We start from the raw sequence: 23,127 nt of genomic DNA on the forward strand, positions 1-23,127 counted from the left end.
TCAAACAGTCTTCACACATTATAGCCTGACCTCTGGCAAGTAGCTCACACGTTGGATATAAGACTTTGCCCCTCACCTTCCGTTCTCTGTGTTGATGTTCCCACAAATCCCTTCAGTATGGAAAACAACAACAACCTATGAGCTTTACACTGCGAATAGCACTCGGCAACACACTGGCAAGAGTAAATTACGTTTAACCATGAATCCAGCAAATTTAAATAGCTTACATTACTGTATTGTGTGAACAGTTAACTTTATTTAATATTGTATGTGGTGTTTACTTTTGCAAATGTTCCACCAAAACAAGTTACTTCGGGAGTCCACTTTGCATTGCCAACGTCCTTGCACCCAGAGCGTAGCGATTGACGATTGTGATTGGCTTAGAAATGCGACGAAACCCACAGCATTTCCTCTTATCCTAGAATGTATCTATGGTGGAGCTGGACCTAACTGCACATCTCTGCGGAGATGGGTCTGGCAATGCGTTACTACTGTTAAAAGTAATATATCATTATAATAAATTAGTTAGAAAACTGATAACTTGTCACATTTCACACACAAAGAAAACAAACACCTATACAAATAAAATTGGCTACAAAGTTTATTTTTTCCCCATGCAGATGCAATTAGTCTCACCAAATTCAGGCTCTAATTTATTCACTGGCTCCCTGCTGGGTCTTTCACAACTTAACTCTGTCTGACAAAATGGCGATGTCCTGCATTTCACAATAATTGGGCTCTACCTGTTTTTTATGTGTAACGCTGTCAACACTGTTAACCAAAAGACATGTACAAGGGGCTGAGTGGCTACAGGCTCAGCCACAATGTATCGAATTCACTGTACTACAAAAATGAACACATTTATAAGGGAAAGAATTGGGAAGTGAAATGGAGTAAAGGATCAAAGACTCTTGAAACTTTGCTATTTCTGTGTAACACGGTAGGTTTTGTCAGTGTCGTCAGTGTGCAGAAGCAGCTACTGACTAGCTTTTGCTTTAGGCACTTCTCCCTGGGGGCTGGTTTGATCAGTCAAAAGGATGCCAACCTAAATCTAGTTGACATTACGTAATGACGGCTCTCACACCAGCACACTCACTGCACAACATTTTGAATACCAATAAATCATTCCTGAGAAAGTCAGAGAGGTAAGTCACATTCAAATGCACTTTCTACTCTGAGTTTAATTAATCAGTCCTACTGTGTATTGTCATATTGTGGCTGTATGAAAATCAACTTGTTTCACATTCAGTCCAGAACAGCGTATGACGCAAATTTCATCTTTTACCCAAATAATTGTCCTGCTGTTGGACTACAACAAATTATGCCGTTGGTGCTGGGCGTAAATGGTTTACAAGTAGCCTTTTCACTTGTTTTCATCCAGATCAACCTTTCTACAACAATATTATAAAGCCCAACCTCTTTGATGTATCCTTACTGAATTAACGTCTTGAAAATTGGCCAACAGTTTCTACAAACCATTGCATTAAAACCAGATCTGGCAATTAAAACAGGTTATTCCGGCAGAAAGTATGTAAACTGCAGATGTAATGGTCACAGCAAATCCTACTTTACTTGATTTGAAAGGAGAACAGTCTACAAGCCCAAACAATTCTGATATAACTTTTTTCAGATATAACTTTTAATTTTCTTAATTTTTTGTATTATATGTTATTTAGTTTTATCCTTGTCCTTGATTTAAAGAATTTTGGATATCTGCTGTTTGCTGTTAGGCACTATATAAATAAATGTTGATTGATTGATTGGTTGATAGATGGATAGATAGATAGATAGATAGATAGATAGAAAGATAGATAGATAGATAGATAGATAGATAGATAGATAGATAGATAGATAGATAGATAGATAGATAGATAGATAGATAGATAGATAGATAGATAGATAGACTAACTGAGGGATTGATGGAAACCCAATGTGCCAGAACAGACAGGTAAAGTCAAACAGCATAAATACTTCCTTAGTGTGTATCCTCACAGAGAAAGAGGGCAGTATACTGAAACATCAAAGTAGATCAGTGTAACAAGCCTCAGACATTAATCATGGGATCTTTGTTATTCTGGAAGATCAGCGAGATGAATATTAAATTAGCCAATGAAAGTGATTTACAGACCACTAGATTTATTGGAGTTAATGAGAGAACGTTTCACATGAAAATGAAATGCAACAGGGCAATCCAGAGTGACAGATTTTTACCACCGCCCAAACGCTGTCATGCAAAGAGAATGTTGAACAAAATTACCAGTTTGACATTAGAGCTACTTCTGATGCCTCTGTGGTGTAACAACCTAAAAAAGAAAATGAAAATCTAGACTGTTGAGACACATGAATGCATTCCATACCGGTTCAAAGGTTGCTATCCCCTGAGATGTTCAGGTCAGTTGGAGAAACCTTGATTATGCAGATAGGCTAATAATCACATTTCAACAACGGCCTCCCTCCTCAAAACCACCTTAACAGCCTTTCTCAACATGTGGTGAAACAGCTGGCAGCAGCGTGCTTGCTACTCAGAGTATGATCTAAAGTGCCAAGTGAAACATGAACACTATCTGATTAATCATATTACATTTTTCAATTCTCTATTAAAAAGTGCAAAACCAATTCTCATTAGAGTTTTGTCCAACTCACCCATGATCACAGGTGAATATTTTGCAGTCCACTTGGATTTAGTTGTGTGAGCTTTGAGTGAACGGACCTAGTCTTTGCTTTAAACCCCCACAAGTGTATCACGCAGCAAAGCAAAAACTCTCAGCTTTTTCCAGTCTACACAAGTACTTCAGAATCACGGTGCACTATGAGTACCCACTATAAAAGAAAAAATATCACCTGCTAATTGTAACTATATAAGAAAAATGGATGACATTATCATGAATTTTAATCAAGCAAACATTTTTTTATAACCAGACCCAGAATGCATTCTAAATATAAAATGTCCCTTTATGTTTCTGCACTTAAAGGATGATATCCCTGACAACATCATGTATTGCCACTCAAAAACTGATTTGATCTATCTGGCTCATTCAACATGTGTTCAGAAATAAGAAGCAGTATGTTTGAGGAGCACTGCCTAGATAGTAGTAAAGTGCTTGCAGTAAAACAGAAATTTGTCGAGTAACAGTTTGGATTTAAAGCTCAACGACCTCGAAAAAGGCTGGAAGTTCCAGGCTCAATAGAATATCACCTGTAGAGGCCAGAGAGACCCGGAAGAGATCTCCGTAACCACTAACTCATTACCTTTAAGACGCAACCATTTTGTAAGTCGCTAGCTTGTATGGTTTATAAATGATTAAACTATGAATCAGAGGTGCTTTTTTTACGCGTGGGCGAGTGTCTCGGTCTCAGAAGGTTAATCTGTTCATCAAAGCTGGTAGATGACGAGGTCATTGACTTTACATAATGCTGACAATTTATAATAATAATAATAATAACAGATAATAGATAATAGATAATCATGTATTAGTTGTAAATAAATTTAATTTTTCGAATCCACAAAGTAAGTTGACTCTGTCAGAAAAATAAGTGATACAATATTATAGTGAAGTAGAAGTATAAAGTTACGTTACATGAAAATAATCAAGTAAAGTACAAGTACCTCTAAATGCTTAAGTACATCCAAAAAGATGGTAAGAAACGAGTTAACACACAATAGGTCTGCAGGTGCTCTCGATCATTTACATACCGATATACATCTGCTTGAGGATGATTAGTTTGATAGTTGCTGACTGAACAGTGATTGTTTTAAATAAGTTAACATTTTCATAAAATTGCTGTGGTAGACGTTTCTGTTCAAGTAGTTTTACCACAAAAGCGAGACGGAAAGGCTGAGAGGGCACCGGTAGTGAAGATAAAGGATGTTCTGGTGGGATTTGAATCCAGGTCAGTACAACTGCATGTTAGTCTTAAGCAAGGTTTTAACCATCTCTGAAAGTCTTTATCCATTGGCAGATAATGTACGTTTAAGTTCAGGCACGCGTAAGCATTAAACATTCAAAACAGAAGGACTATTTGAAGGGAATTGCTGGGCATAGTTGTGTTAATCATCAACATTTTCTCTACACAGATATAAAAGTGAAAAGAAAGGTCCATTTTGCTGAAAATTGGCTATGTTCACGGTAGTAAATGAGTAATTTCTTTGTAGGGTATTAAAGAAAGCTGTCAGTTTAGTAATCCACTTACATGTGGTTTATGGGGGTTATAAAACACAGTGCCAGATGTGTCACCAATACACTGGGCTTACTGGAAATCATTATATACTGTAGATGTTCACATGGCTTAGATAAAAAGCTAAAACCTTTCCACCTGCCAAAGCCTGTAAATGACACATTGTGTGAGTTTAGAAACTGTTGGTAGCTATCAGAAGGCAGATGTGGAGCATTATTTAAAGATGGATTCCATGACTAATAAGTAATATATGATCTTTGTTGTTTTAAAAGACTTGTTTATATTTTTGTGCCATTTTGGAGTGATGCACCTAATGACCCAGGGACCCTTACTTACTAATTGTAACTGCACAAGAATACTCACTCTAGAATCTTAACTGTAACAAGTTCAAAGGAGCACACAAGTGGAGCTTACAACACTAAAGGACAAGAGGAACAGACAAGAAGAGGTTGAGGAATAAGCCGTATGACACCAGAAAAGCTGAGGCCAAAATACAGAAAGATGTGCAATGCATTTTAGGATTTTCTCCTTAATTGCAACAGAATTCAGTTTGTGCGCACAGCAACATGTCAAACATATAGACAGACCTGCATGTGCATCATTGTCTCTGCTGTTTTACAGTAAATTAATGTAACAATGCATGTGTACAGGAAATTAAAGAAGTATTTAGATACTTTAGCTATGGAGTTATTAAGTTTTAGTATATTCCTTTATTTCACCTGCTGACAGTCAATGACCTACAATATTAGTTACTACAAAAGACATTCATACTGTACGACATGTATGTCATAATTTAAGCATTTCACTTCTCTAGAACTTTTGTTTTCTTCTTAGTTTCAGTGTTTTTACGATATTGTTTTGTGTTTTTAATATTTACAGTAAAATAAAAATAACCAAATGGTTAAGCTTTTTCGGCCTTTCTGATTTGTATTTAGGCCGAAGGAAGGACAAGAGAAGCGTTATAAATACAGAATTACGCATGAGGGGATTCTCAACACTGACAAAATTCTTGTTCCGCTCTTTAGGAATTGTTGATTTTTGATTCTTTCATAAAACTAAACTGCAAGCATATATTAAACAGTTAACATTACCCACACAGTACGGCTTACAGTCTTACACATTCAGCTACAGGGATCATCCTGCATTAGACAGCACCTTATTTAATTAGGAAAATTAAGAAGAGCCCCAGTGTGGCTTTGCACTGGAGAGTCATCTACTGAGCAGATTTCTCTGAAAGTGGTTTCCTTTCAACTAATGAGAGTATACAGGACCTGGTAGATGCGTTTGACACCGAGTAATAGGTTGATCTTTTTAGCTGCCGTGTACTGTTTTATGCAGATACCCCTAAGGAAACAGAGAACACCATGGGCTACAATTATTCAGACTGCCCATGTGAAATGTCAAAATACAGGTGTCTAACATGCCATAAAAGCTATTTCTACTGTACATCAAACAAACTTGATAAAATATCACAACGTTTTTTTTAGTTTATAGTAATGTGTTGCTTTTGCAAATGTCAGAAGTGTACATTTCATAGGTACTGTCCATGTGATTGGAAATTATGTATAAATGCAGTTTCTTTCTTTTAAACATGGTTTGATGCTTTGGAGATGCAGAAAATCACCATCACATTTTGTTTGTCTGCTTAACATACTGTTGAATAGGTGAGATGTATGAAAGAGAAAGAAAGGATTTGTGAGATGATGCACAGAACAGGTGCAACAGTCAAATAACAGAGCTAGAGATATAAACAAGCACAGAAAATAAGAGACTGCTGAGAGAGTGGTCCAGGAAATATCAGGCTTACTTTGTAGAGATGTCATGATTTTTTCTACATGAAAAGCCCATCTGCTCTTCCCAGAAGACTGTCTCAGTGTGCTTCTACAGCAATAACACTGTATACCCAGAGCAGCAGTCCTTAGCTCCACTCAGTATCACACATACACTGCCCACTCAGCGCCCTGAAACACACATGCAAACACACACACGAGGAACGGACATGCATGCCCATATAACACTGTGGACAGTATGCGCTGGATCATTGTTAGTTTATTTCTTATGATTTAGTTGCTTAGCAACAGCTTTAACAGGGTGAAAATATGAACCGTTGGATACCTAGAGCAAGGATGTTTTTTGATCAGGTCCTGCCCCCTCATCCTGCTGAATAATAGTCTTAGTCTCAGTAGTCTTTCAAAGCCCCCAGAGTCATGCAACAATTCAGACTACACCACATTTTAAGTTACGGCTGTGCTTCCATTCATTTCCAATGTCAGTTACTCCACTTTGACATGCACCTGCTTCCATTCAATTCTTTTCTTTCCTCTGTGTGCATTATCATCTCTTTACAATCGGTTTTGTAAGAACAAGCTTGGAGCAATACAGCATAAAACCTGTTAAGTTTTAGGTCATCTAAAAATCCACTAACATGACAGACCAAATTGGGATTCAGCTGCCATCCTGTAATTCAAAACTGATTTTGGGAGTTTGTGCAGTTCTCATGGTATGTATTTAGTAGTGGGCTCTGCCAAACCACTGAAAAATCCAATCCCATGTGAATTATTTACAATTTCGGGAACACATTCTTTACTTTTATCCATAAATAATGCATTTTCACTGCATTGCTTTACTAATATATTTCATCATTATTGTTCTATCTGGCATGAGTTCTGTCATGTATGTTTCCATGTTGTATGACTCATACATGCTCCAGAGATTGGCACTGTCTACCTGCAGATGAAGACAATTCTATAAATAGGGTTGTTTGTGGGGGATAAAAAATGAGATTCTTGAGCTTGCTGAAAGCCCATAAATGTATCTTATTATTCTGCTCACACAGTTTAGTCTGCAAATGTCAAGCGAGTGTGTTTGTTTCTGAATCTATATCTTTAAATGTTGCCATGCATCCTTGTGAGTTTGTCTAATTTATCAGTAGAAATTACCACATATTCGACGGTGTGCTAAAATATTGTACTATATTAATTCACAAAAAGTCCACACACAATAAGAGCTGGACCCTGGAACAAGCCAGGTGATAGATGTGTGCTGCCCTGATAGACCAGAGTAGGTTGTTTTCCATTGTTTCCAGAAATTTCCTCTACCTGTGTTTTCACATCTGAGAAAGGGTCTTTAGTGAGCATCTGAGTTTTTGACAGCGCTCTTACAGTGACTCATACTTAGCAGCACAGGCTGCTGTCGGGGTAAAAAAAATCGAGTCCCTTCCATGTATTAATCAGAAGCCGGCCCCGAGGCTAGATGTTCATGGACTGTAATTGTGGAATACAATACATCTTTGATTAACCCACGCCTTTAGGACAATGAGGAGTAAAAAAGTTATAGTGCCCTCTATAAAGCAGCTATATCTAGAAAAAATTCAAATACATGATGCTGGCTGACAGTGGTTTGATGATTGTTTATGATAAAACCTTGCTTTTAGTGTGCTACCATACTACTGAATATCTTGAACTGTAGGTTACATGTGTCTCGTCAGTGCTGCAGCTCTTCACACATGAAGAAAGATCCTGAATGTACTGAACAAGTCATCACAAGGCCATTGCTCTTCATGCACTGATAACCTGCTGTTTAGATAGACCACAGGGAAGATGTTCAAGACTAAACACTTGAATTACATGTCTATAAGTAGATTTAGTCAAACTGTCCAGATGGCATCACAGACTTCCCTGTGGCTGTTTAAGACACAGGGTTTTATTGGAAAATGGTTTGGGACTTTCTCCATCTTCTTCCACCGATGATCATATCTGCCTGTCACCATCTCTGTGTTTCTGTGAAACATGATCTCTCATTTGATTCCTCTACATCCTCTGTGTGCAGGCACACTTCTGCCAACCACCAGACAGACCGGCAGCAACCACAGATGGGGAAGACAGGATCTAGCTTGCGAGAGCGTCATAGAACTTCGCCTCCACACTCAACTCAATCTGTGCCCATGTAACGCCAGCATGGCTAGGCGTGCAGCCAAATCTGCCCCCATATCTGCGATTGTCACACCAAAACACCAGCAGTACAGCAACACGCTCCTTCGCTCTGACTTATTTAGACAGCAATCAGTGTCCTCACCATCACTTTACCACGCTCCACCATATTGCCATGGCAATTTTGTCCTGTAACTGCCTTGCCTGACCTAACCGCCTGCTGTTCACACATATGGGCAAGAATAGTAGCCTTTCACACAGTCAGGCTGGTTCACTTAAAGGTCTTACTGGCTATAGATTATGCACAAACCAGGCAGCTACAAAGGACAGAAACATTGGTGTCTGCAGAGCAACAACCAGCAGCAATACAGAAATGTCACACATTCACATGCCCCAAATTCATATATTTGTATAATAGTGTTAAAATGCATATACCCCTTGCTGTCAATGAGCACATCTCACATCGTTTTAGGACGATTTAAGGAAATAATTACTTTTAAAAAGCTAGAAAGTGATTTAAAAAAATAAGCAAATTTACAGTTAAAGAGACCATGAGCGTAGTTGTCTTTGATGATTCCATGCTTAGCAACCAACCAAGAGAAAGAGCAAGCACTAGTTCATAACTGAACTACATTAAAATATAGAAGATTATTCATTGTGAGAAAGGTAACTGTGTCCTGTGGTGCACTCCTACTGATGAGGAAGATTCAGTGAAGCTAGGGCAGACCTCAGACCTCAGGCTTGTAATAGTACATCTATAAATTACCACAAGACAAGGGCACTCTCTGAGGAGCCCCAGATGCCAGGTTTCACTAAAATTACAGCTCGTTTATCAAATCTTTTATTTCCAAACTGTCCTTTTCACAAGGAATTCCAATATAGGTGCCCTGAATCATCCTCTTACATCATTTCCCAGGAGCTCTTTACCGGTATAATGTATCATTACACTGTACTGTACTGTTTGGCATTGTGTTCTGTCAGCAGTTGGACTACCGAACTACTGAAAACAGATGATGTTTGCAGAGCTCAACAACGATCAGGGAAAATTAAACCTAAAATACTTTCAATAGTAGCATTTATTCAGTCAAAGTAGATATATACATTTATTTTCAACACAATGCTGTATCTTTAAAATATCGACAGGGTGCCCACTGGACAAAACATTTGTAAGACAGCACACTGAAGCAGCTATTCACTGTGGTTAATTGTTGACATATCAGTGCTGGCATGTCTGCTGGCCACTGTTTTCTACAAATCCTGACTGAAAAGTATGGAAGGATGCCACTGCCAGTCCATTGTCCTGAAGTACAAACTGGGGAAAGCTGCTAACAGCAGACTGCCACTGGCAGGGGTCCCTACAATATCCATGGTTTATCAATGATCTGAAGCCAATTATTATTTCTGGCTGGGCAGAAGTGTGTTCCTGTCTTCAAACAAGCAGACATCTGGAAGATGAGGCTTCACGTCTCGAGTGAGGTGAACCATACTCTTCAGCCGAGACAGCAGGCACGGTCCTTCTGGCTGACTGAGCCAGGGTGATGGGTTGGAGTTAATGCTTAAAAGCATGTATATTGGTGAGTATTAACCAATTTAAGTTCCACGGGACACACCATCTCTTTCCACAATGACTTGAAATTTTACTGATGTGGCAGCCACATCACAGCTGAAGATTTGGAGACCCAATTAGCAGAGCATCAGCTTGAGTGAGCCTAAAGGAGCACTGCTGCTGAGAGTAATAACGCCTTCACTAGTCATCCTGTCAGCCCGTCCCGAACACAACATCTGTAGCATGTCTGCCTCTGACAGGATCGCTGCCGAAGTGTGAATTACCGGGAAAGAGAAAGAGATCTTCTAAATTAGATCAGCCAGGCATATGGGCGTACAGGTAAACAGATCCTCCTTGCGGAACTGATACTCATTAAGTCCCTATGTTAACATCTCGCAAGAGGCAATTGTACATGGTACTTAAGTCTAAATGGACAGTTATGTGACCATCCATCACACTCTTGCTTGTACTCCCTCCTCACTCTGGCTCTCTCTAAAGCCTGCAGTAGCTGCTAAAAGTAAAACACACCTTATGCAATTGCGCCTTCTGACCAAATTAATGTAGCTTGTGACCAACACATTAACGGCCTAAAACAAAGATGATCTTCAACAGCAAATTGAAACTAATTATTCTTTCACAGATAAGACATAGACAGCCCACCCACTCAGTTGGTGTGTTTTTGTTAGTTCCTACCTGAATGGAGACATCACTGTAGGAGCCTCCAATGACCCCAGAGATAGCCAGAGGGACGTCGTCATGGATGGCGTAGGAGCCATCGGGGCACGTGTACTCACTGTCATCCACTTTGGTGAGGGAGGCCCTGACAAACTCCAGGGACTGCTCTAGAGCGTAGGTGTCCTTAGAGCAAGTGTCCAGTATGTGAGCTCCCAGTCTGATCCCAGGCAGGATGCGCTCATCCTTGTTGATTTCATCTAGTGCCAGCAGCATGGCCTCCAGTCTCTGGATCCCTCTCTGAGCATTGATCTTTCCACAGTCCTCGGCTCCCTCACCCTTCTGGTGTACAGGGAACAGACCGCCAATCATCAAATCTCCTTCCAGTGTGATCTCCCTCTTGGAGTCAGTGTTATAACCTACCACAGGCAAACCTTGGGTGGCCTGGGCAAAGAGAGACACACATAAGCACAGCAGGCTGAGGTGGGACAGCCAGAGGGGTCGGGGCACAGGGCGCACCCCCAACACAGGGGATTTCCCCAATGACATATCCCTTGGAAAAAACAAGGTCACAGTACTGGTGTTTCTGGTCTGAGTCTGGTCAGCTTTTGATGATGGTTCTAAAGAAAAAAACAGTAAGGGGCAGAGGCACCAGATCTCAAAGCACCAGTGTTTTTATTCTGACAGAGGCCATTTACAGCATCAGCCCCATCCTCTTCGGTCTTCTCTTTGTCAGAGTTTGTTGTAAATTACAGCCTGCAGATCAAACAGAGAGAAAGTCAGTCACAGCCTTTGAGTTGGAGTACAATGAACCCTTTGTGTTACACACATTGTGTCTGCCGGTGACTGGTTTGTCCCATTGAAATATTTTTGTACAAGTGAGTCAATATATTATATGTCTTGATGTGTATTAATGAAGGATATGATATAAAGTAACAGGACAGAATGAAATAAAAGATGGGTCATTATTAGCAGCCATCAAATGTGTACACACTACACAGGCGTAAACTAAGATGAGTCTAGTGGACAGTTCAATGAGGACAAGGAGGATCTTCCAAACGGTTTTCCCATGTTTGCAAGCAGCACATAGTCAAGACTTCATTGTGAGAGGTTTCACTTAGGGTTTGTGTGTGTGTGTTTGTGTGTGTTTGTGTGTGTGTGTGTGTGTGTGTGTGTGTGTGTGTGTGTGTGTGTGTGCGTGTGTATGTTTTATTTTGAAACCCATTTCTCCTCCTGTTTCATTGTCTGTCCAACCTCAAGCGACTTCCCTTCTAAGGCAGATGATTGTACAACTCTTTTATAATCACATGTGCACATGCTCCTGTACACTGCAAGTCTACAGCGATAATAAATCATGTCTCCAAGGATTGTTTGTCAAATCATATTAACTACTCACACAGTCTTAAAAAAAAGTGTTTTATCCACAACAACAGAACAATTCTAATACAAATCAAAGGAGATAAAGTATTGAAATCCATTTCAAGCATACAAATGAAACGGATTGAATTAGAGTGATTTTATCTCAAGCTACATAAACTGATTCATTTGTTTGCTGTTTCTAATATGGTTCGTTATTTATTTTCAATACAAGGCAAGATGCAGCTGCAAAATAATGTGAGCGTTTTTTCATTCCGAGCTAAAAAAATCACTTCAGTGCAACAAATGCGACTCATACTCACACAAACAGCGCATTTGGGGTTTCAGTGGTTGGGGGAAGGGCTCTGTCCTTAGACTATAAAGGCATTTACTGTTTCTGCTCATTTAAACTAATAAAATACACAATTGATCTGCCAGTTCAGAGGTTAGGGTCAGCTATAAAATGTAATCATGTGACCGTTCTTTTTAACGCAGAGGGTACAGTTTAAGCATTTAATTAACGTAAAACAAAACTAGTAAAGTTTGGGCAACAAAAATACTTTGTTAGGGTTAGGAAAACATCTGGCTTTGCCTGAAAATAAGTCACGTAAAAATTACTAAAATGTTACAGACTAAAATTTCAACTTATTTCAAAATGACAGTTGAAGATTTGACATGGGACACGAAGGTCCTGCGTTACATCCATCACCCCATCCTACCTTCTAATGCAAAATTTAGCGCTCTTATACTTTGTCCCCTCATTTCCTTGTTTGTTTTTGCGATACTTACTGTAACCACAAGAGGCTACTGCCAAACAACAACATAATTGTCGGCCATTATCAGTTGCTTTCATAATCAACCAGTTCTATTAAATTAATAGTGTATTTCCAAATGTCAAACTATTCCTCGAAATAAGATTACTTTGAGCCCTTATAAAACCCTAAATGACTTAGCTGTTTTTATTGATTATATCAAGTTGGAACTTACCGGTAAAATATTTCATACTGCGGTCGCCAAATATCTGTCCAACTACTTTAATGGCTTCAGAGACAATCACATAAATGCGAAAAGAAGCAACTCAACAGATTTTTATTCTTTTTAGATTCAAGATTTCAGTTGGCAAAAATGTATTTTTATACATGACGGCAATTAACTGGGATAAACTGCCAGTATCTCGGAAACACAATGAAGCAGAGACAAATGGCATGCTATAAAGGAAATAGAACAAGGGACCTTGCACAAAAAAACTCTGTTTTGCCCTTTTATGTTATGTCTTTTATTGATCAAATGGAGATTGTATTTGAATTGGTATCTCTGTCCTGCCAGACTTCAAAATCACAAAGGAAATAAGTCTGTGGGCTTTGTTGTGTAATTTAATTATTGATAGTCTGTATATGTCATGATTGTCAAATAAATCTATCTATTAATTCTGTTTATTTATGTGTTCCTTCTACTGCCCGATCTATTATCTTTGCCTTTAATGTTAAAATTATAGGGCGGCATAATAAAGAAAATAAGCTTTTTACTCAACACTATGCAGAACTACGTTCCAATTTTATGTGACACTCCACGCTGATGCAGTTCCTGTATGGATTTTCAACAGATAAGACATAAGGTTATTGTTCAGGCCTGGTGTCGGTCCTCACAAATCTCAAAGGCTTAATTAGGCAGAGTGCTGAGTGTGGGAACAGTTTGTCAGAGTAAATTATTGAGCTAGAATGATCTGTCTCACATCCACTGTTTAGACAAGTCAAGTAGGCTGACCAGCAGAAATGAACCGGATTGATAAGAGATTATATGAGACGCATGCAGATATTGAAACTCATGTCTTTCTTTCTGATCTACAAACCCATTAAATAACATACATTAGCACTCAACAGGATTCAGACTGCAGACCACATTGTTTTTCTTCCGTCGTTCTATCCCCTCTCTCTTGCTGTCTCTTTCTCTCTCTCTCTTTCTTTCCCTGTTGTTTCCATGGAAACTTGCCAGTAGATGGAGAGGATGAAGAGAAAGTGGAAGACGGACCAGGACAAGTAGGCCAGTCTGACCATGCATGTTGCTTGGTCCTGTGGGAGAACTGGGGAACCTGCACTGTGAACTATCCAAACTGATCGGACCTCATGCAGAGTTTGTGTTTCATCCTCTGCCTTTTAAACACATCTTAAGCAGAACAATACATGGATGGTAAATCCTCGATTTCAAACAACTACTGGGCTTAGATGTTGCTTAAATATCTCACATTTGATCCATTGATATTCTTACTTCTCCAGTCTTTGGTGAGAAGAAAAAAAAACTGCCTGAGAAGTGCTACTGGTGCAAACACTGGAGTTGTTTAAAAAATATAAGAAACAAGATGTGACATGCTGCATTACATTTGATGAGCTGCCACTGAAACTTACAAGGTTCTTTTTTCTTCCACACAAACTACTTTCCATTTGACTTTTCTTTTGCTCCCTCAGCAACATGTCAACAAGTAGAAGTTCATTACCACAGCCCGCACATAGAGTGTAGGCAAATGCACTGCTACTTCCCTCGCATACAAAGGCAACCACAGACAAGTGAAGGAATACAATTGTGTACGACAAGAATGTTTTTATGTTTTGTGAGTGTGTTCTTGTTCTACTGCAGGTCTGCAGCGTGTGAAACAAGTCAAAAATGCCTGAGACTATAACTGCCCGAATGGCAGAAGAAACAACAAGTCTTATTTTGTATATAATTCTCCTGAAAAAAATGGCAATAAAACACTGTCAAAGCACTTAAGCACACATCCACAAGAGAGAATGGTGACAAAAGGACTTCTAGCTGACACTTCAGTCTCCTTCCCGAGCCTGCATTCCCACAGGAGACCGCCATCTCACCAGTAGACTCTATTTCTCTCTTATGTCCTTGTTCACTACATTCCAGTTTCCAACCTGTGATGACAGCATACATATTCCTTTTGAAAATCTTTAAATATAATAATGTCATTGCAAAGTTACATGCAGTAAAGGCTGGTAATCTCCATATCTCCTCAATTTGCTAAAATTTGTACAGTATAACAAAGTTTTTTGGGTCCAAAATAATTCACATGTAAGGTTGTTCTTACTTTAGATATCCTACTCAAAGCAATAGACATTTTGGGAAATATGCTTAATTGAGAAGATTGCTATCAATCTCTTGTGTTTCTGAAACAGCTATCCTGGTTCTGCCCAAGGTTACCAAATCTGCTTAACAACACGTCTGACTCTCACTGATTAACAATTACATCTTGATACAATAAGACGTCCTAGAGTCCTGCTCCCAGTAAAGCGTGAAACCACAGCGTGTTGTTTTTACGCTTTGGTTGAATGAACAAAACAAAATACAATAAATGAGATATAAATATGCAGAGGTGCTGGTAGGCAGACTGTGTTAATTTTGAACAGACTCCCCCTTGTTTCTAGTCTTCATGCTAAGCTAAGCAAACTAACTGCTCACACTAGCTTCATTTTCCTGTACAGACCTGATAGTGCTAACAATCCTTCTATTTAACTCTTGGCAAGAAAGCAAATAGGAGCATCTCCATAATTGTCAAACTATTCATTTAATAAATGCATCAACTTTGTTTACCAGGCACAGGAATATTTTATGGCTGAAGATCCTCTACATGATGTATGATAGCTGGTTGTAAGTCATGCACTTAATCAATGTAATGCGTAAAATACTGTGTACATGTACAAATGACAGATGCTGTGAGCAATATTTACACTTTCGATGTAATATCCCACCCAGAATGCTGTCTACACATTAACTTCAAAGAAAAACTGCTTCTCATTTTCCTTTCTCCTCCTATGCAGCTATCTCTGTTTCCCTCTTCACCAGATGGCCTTTTTAATTCAAGAGCTTAAAGCCTGCCAGCCTCTTACACACTTTAACCAGACTGTGTGAAGGAATGTGAGGAGTGGATGGGGGGGGGGGGGGCAAAAGAAGACAAAAAAGATAGCAAATGTGAGAAACAGGAAAAGTGAAGAGTGTGGGCATCATTGAAAAGAGGGATAAGGGTGGGGTTTCAGAAAGATGCTTTCCAGGCAAACTTTTATATGACACTCATTTGCCCCTGGAGGGGAGTGCCGTATTAATATGGTAATATCCACCCAGGCATTAGCAAGTGTTGAAGAGTGGAGGTCATCTACTGTATGTGCAGCTCTGGGCCTGAATGAGCAGGATGCAGATTCCCTGTGGAATGACTTGGAGGCTGGCGAAGAGGAAGCAAAGGTAACGGGAGTCAGGCTTCCCTAAAATAACATTTCCAGATGACAAAGAGAATGGTCCTGTGTTGGGGAATACTTAAAAAGGTCTACATGTACACAGATATTACTGAGCACAAACAATTTACGATCTTGGAAGCACATGCGACATATGAAAGTCTGTTGTAGTTTGCAATTTTGATACTTCGCTGATCTTCTTCAACACATATTGAAGGATAGGGATGGTGATATTCTGTGTTTTTTTAACTGTCAACAAACAGTGTTTACTGAATATGCCTAAAAGAGTTAATGTCTGATTGTTATAGAGTGCCATTGTTACAAAAACATTATACATAATAATTTGTCCCTTTAGCTAATTCCCAAGTTTTTATACCAACCAATATCAAGCTTTCCTAACAACTAAGTCTTTCAACTAATTCCCACGTTTTTTACCAAGTAATATCAACTGGCAACTTGCAATTGTTATAGCCAGATCAGTGCAATGTTTCACAATGTTACGCAAAAGTTCCTTGAACATAAATGTAGTTTTTGTTGACACAACATGACATAACACGTGTTACCAACAAAAATAAAAAACAATCTTTCTTACAGTGGTGTTGAAAAATATCTCGAAATGTCTCTTTTGAGTTGACTCCATACACACTGTCCTGTTGCTGTAAATAGCCAAAACGTGCTTGTAATAGTTCAAGGCTTGAGATGTTGCCATGTGTACAATTTACTCGTGTTTGAGTAATGTTAGTGTTTAAGTAATGTTTGATAAAAAACCATAAAGTGCCTAGCTGTGTTATGGATTTTGTTTAAAAGATTTAATAAAAGTCAATAGGATTGAATGGGCTTAGACCTGAGAGTCACAGACAAGGCCGAGACGTCAGAAACTACACTGCCACGTTGTATTAAGTACAACCAGTGATTAGAGGAAACCACACACACACACACACTAGATCATTGCATTAGAGAGCTTGTCGGTACAACTTTTGAAACTTTTTTCCTGTTCTGTTTTGAACCCACCTCCCAACAACAGTTAATTTAACCAATCTTGTTTGAGATGAACTGCGCCTCGCCTGTAAAGTGGACGAGAGCAGGCGGCGTCAGCCGTGGGCGGTGACAATATTTCGCCCTCAAGTCGGACAGTTTCAAGCCGTTTCCAGCCGCCTTCAGGCTGAACAGGAAGTGACAGAAACACTGTGGTCCGATTCCTAATTAATAAAATGTTATCGGACCCATATGTCAGCTTGTACACAGTCTACAGTTGTTTCTATTAAGACAGAGTAGCTGTCAAAATTCTTTGCATGTGATCTCTTGCTGATGTTGATAACCAGCAGACTGGGAGCGGCTTCTAGCTCACCCAGAGCGTTGTTGGCTCAGGTTTCGAGACCAACCTGCGGCCCTTTGCTGCGTGTCATCCCCCATCTCTCTGCCCCTTTCCATTCTGTCCACTGTCACTATAATAAAAGGGAAAAAAGCTCCAAAAAGTAATCTTTAAAAGACAAAAACAAATAAACAGCAGTGGTATGTGATCATCAATCTGAACAGATTAGTCTCTCTGACTTCTAAATTATCAGCCACACAACAAGTGGTTTGTACAGAATAAGCCTTTACATCAAACAAATAGCTATTAAAATCCCTCCCATTCAAAATCAATAAACAGTTTATGCAAAACGTCATCGTGTTGAGTTGATTCTGAACCAATCGGCTGTTGAATCAGTTGAGAGGCCGGCGCTTCCTAGAATGTGTACAGAATAGTGTATAATTTTCCGTTTTAAACAACTGATTTTGTGTTGATCACACACGTTCTCACAGCTGTATTCTATTTTTTGTAGACACAACTGGTAATTTCTGTTGTAGTTTCTTTAATCCGGCCATCACAGTGGCTTTTGGGCCATTTGGCTTTCTGTGTTTGTTCTCATGTTAGATGTATTCCCACCTATTATCATTTAGTAGTTTTTCTCACTCAACTTCTGTAGCAGATATGGCTACATAAAGCAATATCACAATTTGTGGGTTGTTACACTTTAAAAGACAGCATGATCTTTAGAGTATAGGAACGGTGGATAAGACATTTAAAGGAAAACTAACATAGATTATCTCTGAACAGTATTGTAGTAAGTATTGACTGGATCAGCGAAATCCACTAAAGTTAAACCAGTAAAACAATTAAATGTCTCCCTAAAATAAAACAGCTTATCTTTTCACAATTAAGAAGACATGGATCAATTCGGTGGCTTGAAGGGTTTACTGTCACATATAAAGTTGAGACAGTCTGTGAATAAAAAGCAAACCTCAGAATTCACTTCCTGACTTTCATGTAATCCACCTCATTCATCATAGTTGTGCTTCTGTTTACCTGCCCCTCATCCATCCACTCGTCTCCCTCCACCTTTAAACGGGGGACTCCTTGCATGTGTTCACCGGTTGCTTGTCCTCCCAAGAGTCCCATTCTGTCTCTCATCAAACATTCATCCCCTTTCTTTTTGTCTCTCAGAGATCATTACTGCCAGGTCTATAATTGGCCAGAACACAGCGATGGATGTATGGTGCTCTCTTTCTGAGGTTTTTGTTGCATTTTTGCATTATTCATTATCATGTCACCACACTGTTAAAAAAAAAGGGGGGGGGGGGGGTCATTAGAAGTGCTGTTGCAAGATGAGAGCTGTGAGAGATGTTTTTAATCCGCATCATTTATCTAGCTAAAAAAAAAAAAAACATCCAAGAGACGTAAAAATTGTTTATAAATAGATGCTTTAATTTCTCTTATAGTAGTTCTTGCCTGTGCTAAATGAACGTTTGATTGCAGTTAGACTGGGTAATGATGTGTTTGGGGGAACACCACCATACAAAATCAGACAATGGTATTTCTTCTGATATTATCTCATTTTTATTCAGCTATCTATTAACACAGGAAAATACCCAGCACTTGATTGAGAGGCTCTATGCATATATTCTTTAAAGCCCCAGGAAATCCAAAGTGTTTCTTTAAAACATTAAATACGAGGTCAACACTTTTGTTGTGGTTTTGTTGTTGTTTTATTTTGTTTTCATTTATTTACCTTAACTACATTGCATAGTCTTTTTCCTATGTGCCTGGGCTGTTTGGTGGATGCACAAATGAGAAATAAATAAATAAATGAATAAAATCTTGAATCTTGAATCAGTGGGTGTAGTGTCATCCATGTGAACCCTTTTTAACAACGTAATTATGTGCCTAAACAGTCTACATCAGCCAACCAACAACATCAACGATTACAAAGAAACCCACAGCATTACTCACTAATGACCACAACAATGATTAAAATAGTAATACCTTAATGCAGTGGTTTCCATAGGATCTGGACCACTAAGGGGGGTCACAAGATAAATCTAGTGGGTTACAAGAGGACTCCCAATATGGAAATTATAAGAAGAAACTAACTTCTGATACACAGCATTTTACTTCTTTTTTTATCTTTGCTTCTTTCAATGCCCTAAAGATTATTAATCACTCTAATTGAGCTTCTTGAAATGTATAGCCAACCGGTGACAAGTGACTGAGACTTTGCTTTATCTTAAGGCATCACAAGCGAAAAAAGGTTGCCAACTGTTGCATTAATTCATGTTAGGTCTCAAAACAGCCACAGCTGATTATCTTCTAACAGTTCTGACTTTCTGAGTTTTATCAAGCAACTGCCTGTATGAATCTATTTAGGATAAGGAAACTACAGGATATTTGACAACATTTGATAAGATATCTTAAATTAATGGCAAATTCCTCTGAACAGAGAGTCGTTTTAAACATGGACATTAGTTAGTTAGTTAGTTGGACAGAGGTGGAAAGTTGAAACCACACATCTATGGTTAACCCACAGATGTTAAAATGCTCTGTTCATTGTCCTGAGTAATTTTGATTGACAACTCCTTCCAGTGCCACTAATCCTGTTAGTATTACTGAAGTCAGTAAGAAATCAACTACAGTTCATTGTCACAGTTGAAATTTTTGATGCAGCTGACCCAGGACTTGCCTGGGAACCTCACACACACACACAAAGAATGCAAAATGGTAATGAGTCAGTTGAGTCATGTGAGTCATTTGCAGTAGTTAATTTTAATCCGAGTCAAATCCACATCATTAATTATTTGGAAGTGTCTGCCTTCATTTGAGTAGTCTAAGTCCATGCTATATCACTTAAGTTGGAATCTAGTGAAGATATAGTGTTATAGTGATATATTCTCAGTTTAATGAGAATGTAGATATCAGATTTCATCAGGACTACATCGTCAGTGACTGACAGTGTAAGCAAACTTAAAAATACATCTTTAAAACATCCACACTGAAAATATTTCCATTGATTCTGTCAATCGAAAATTATAGACAGGATTCTTTTTTTTCTTTTTTTCTGTAATTTCTAATCTTTCATTGTCCCTTTGCCTTTGTCTTTCACATAACAGACAAACACACCTGTGTCTCATTAACACGAGTGAAGATGTACTATCAGCTAACAGAATACAAATCAGTACATAAATACCTACATTTAGAGTGGTGCAGAGGGACATTAAATATTTCCTTTAACAGATGTTACGGGCATCAGGTGTATAGTGTAACCCAGGCTTAATGTGATATAATACTGGCAGAGATCCAACTTCAAACTGATGTACCTCACCTGCACGTGTGTCTGTGTGTGTGTGTCTTTGTGTGTGTGTGTGTGTGTGGGGGGGGGGGGGGGGGGGGGGGGGGGGGGGGGGGGCATATGGAAAAGTAAGCTATTAAGCCGTTCCTTTTTGATAGAAGGGGAGTGATTTATCCAACACATTCACACTCTAATTCAATCACTGGTAGCTGGTAGCTAATACACCCCTCATTCTGCCCCTTAAAAACGCTTGGCATGCTGTAATACCAGACTTGCAATGCCTGTACTAGAAAGATCAGTGCATTCAAGTAAAGCTGCTGGTGAACATATCTCAGAAACAGCCTTTCCTGCTTTGACTTCTCTATGCAGACAATGAGTCGATTGTGTATTGTTTGTCCCCAAAACATGCTGCTATTCAGCTCTGCGCATCCAGCACCCAAAGTAATTAACAGTGGGCCGCGGCGCCCTAATGTTACACTGGCAGTGGGTTCCCTTCGCATCAAGTCAAAAGTAACAGGTGAGGCAGACTGCGGTCAGGACTGAGGTGCGGAGGGAGCACTGGCCAGACTCCTCCTGCTCCCTTTTTTTCTTTCTGGATTCAGATGATGGCAGTGGAGCATGTTCTTCTTCAGTCAGCCATGACCTGAATAATTTACTGTAATCAACATCGTCAGCTGTGAGTGCTGGGCGCACACATCATTTCAGTTTCTCACTCGTATAGAAGGAGAATTCACAGGACTAATATGCTTAATTTTATTATGTAAAAAAAAACCTCATACAATAATGGTCATTTAAACACTTTTTCCTGTTTGAATCTGTGTGGATGAACTGATTGCACTGCACCGAGGGGGTTTCTATTGTGTTTCATCTGCTGAACATGCAGCACAGATGCCCCAGGGACTGGAGGAAGCAGCCACATAGCCTACATTTTTCTTCCCTTATTGACATTGTCCAGCCTTCAAAACAAAGCCTCGAAACAGTTGCGCCATGGGGTATTCATTTATACTACCAATATGTTTAGAAATGTATTTTAAACCCTTGATGATCGAAGAATAACACAGACTCCCCATCTATAGAAGCACATGCTAATTTGATGTTAATCAGAAAGTATGGTTCTATCAATTTGGATTGTTGTTTTATTCCGAGATGAAAAAAGACATTACTGCTAGGTTATTACGCATTTTCTGAGCATCCTCAAACTATTAAGACATGTCTCCGAAAATAGAAACCAAACGAAAAGATGAACCGTGTTCGGAGAGATCATCTTCTTCTCGCCAGCACCCCACGGCACACAAACTGATTCTCAAGTTTTTGATTTTCAAATCGACTTTCTCGGTAATGTTTCGCACTTTTTTGTATCATAATCAGTGATCAGATATATGGCGGTTGTTGTGTGCGGCAGCGCATGTTTAGTAGTTTGTTAGCAGCCTGCACAGGTGGAGGGTTGTGCAACGAGTAGACATGGCTGTAGCCAGACACGGAGTGGTAAACAAAAATGAGGTAAAACGTGCGCATTATACGGTTAACAAATCGCATCTAGTGTCAATAAAAACAATAATAATGCCGGAAATTAAGCACTGATTTATTCCTCCTTTCCCTTCGTCTTTAGATTGCATTATTACTTTAAGGAGGTGAATTACATAGATAAAAGGTGAGGTCAACTCCTCAACAAATTACAATACGAATACACCTGATTTCATTCTCTACAAACCAGCTCGTAGAAGTTCACAAAAAAGCACCTTCAGGCATCCGATGCACAAATCAGCCGAAACAAACAGGCTACACACACACACACATCTCTTACCTGTGCGGGGTTCCTCCGTTTCCAGCGCTGCCGTGCGATGAATGGATCGTGCAAACTTAACGCATATCCTTTGCAATACTGTTGAGGGATTTGCACGACAGTGGAGCTGGATGAATGAATGAATGCATGAATGAATGAATGAATGGAGGAGGAGAGTGTGCCGCTGCCTGAAGTTTCAACCGGGTGTAGCTAAGCTGCGTGCCAGGAGCTGTCCTTGGTGCTGGAAGCAACCAAAACAACCACAAACCACCACGAGTTGTGATCCTGCTGGTTCACAAGTCCCCTTTCCTAAACAGACGCACCTGTCAATACTTCATTGTTCCGATGGAACGAAAATAGACGTTTTACTTTCTTGAGCAACAACTCGGAAATTAAAAAATAAATCAAGAAGAAATGCGATGTTTAGGATGCCAGATTATCGGGTTTGGCGCTCAAGAGAACTGGCAATCGGGCATAAAGTTTAAATTCAGCCAGTTACTCGGGCACGCTACGCAAAATCGTCAGTAATAGCAACAACACTTTCAAAAATGATGTTGCAGATGAGTCACCAACCAGGGAGAGCTTAAACTTTCAGAAGGTCTGGAGATCGTCTCTCTCCTCGCAAGTAAACAATGTATTCTTTTAGTTGCTTCGTTCTAGTAAGTAGGTAAGTTGTAACGTGTTGGATCGGATGCGGTGAAGAGTCTCTCCCTATTTGTTCAAGAGATCACGAGGGGGGGAACCTCAGGCTATAGCCTATTAAAATAAAGATTATTTGGAGATGCTTATCTTCAGCGGTGGAAATTTTATATGGGATCCGCAAACAAGTTGTGAC

General features: G+C 39.3%; 1 protein-coding gene across 3 annotated transcripts in view; it reads right to left on the reverse strand.

The window, feature by feature from the left end:
* Positions 1-22,890, reverse strand: part of grm2a (glutamate receptor, metabotropic 2a) — a 31,222-nt gene extending 8,332 nt beyond the window's left edge. The window contains exons 1-2 of one of the 3 annotated variants that reach the window (XM_034870282.1): positions 22,314-22,889; positions 10,345-11,079 (exon numbers count right to left, since the gene is read on the reverse strand). In XM_034870282.1, coding sequence (XP_034726173.1) covers positions 10,345-10,872 — 528 coding nt within the window. In that variant the 5' untranslated portion in view covers positions 10,873-11,079; positions 22,314-22,889. Of the gene's footprint in view, positions 1-10,344; positions 11,080-22,313 lie in introns of those variants that run through there. The other 2 variants (XM_034870281.1, XM_034870280.1) reach the window with 2 other exon arrangements.
* Positions 22,891-23,127: the final 237 nt, after the last annotated feature.

Source organism: Etheostoma cragini, chromosome 4 (assembly GCF_013103735.1).
Source record: "Etheostoma cragini isolate CJK2018 chromosome 4, CSU_Ecrag_1.0, whole genome shotgun sequence".
Classification (NCBI taxonomy): domain Eukaryota; kingdom Metazoa; phylum Chordata; class Actinopteri; order Perciformes; family Percidae; genus Etheostoma; species Etheostoma cragini.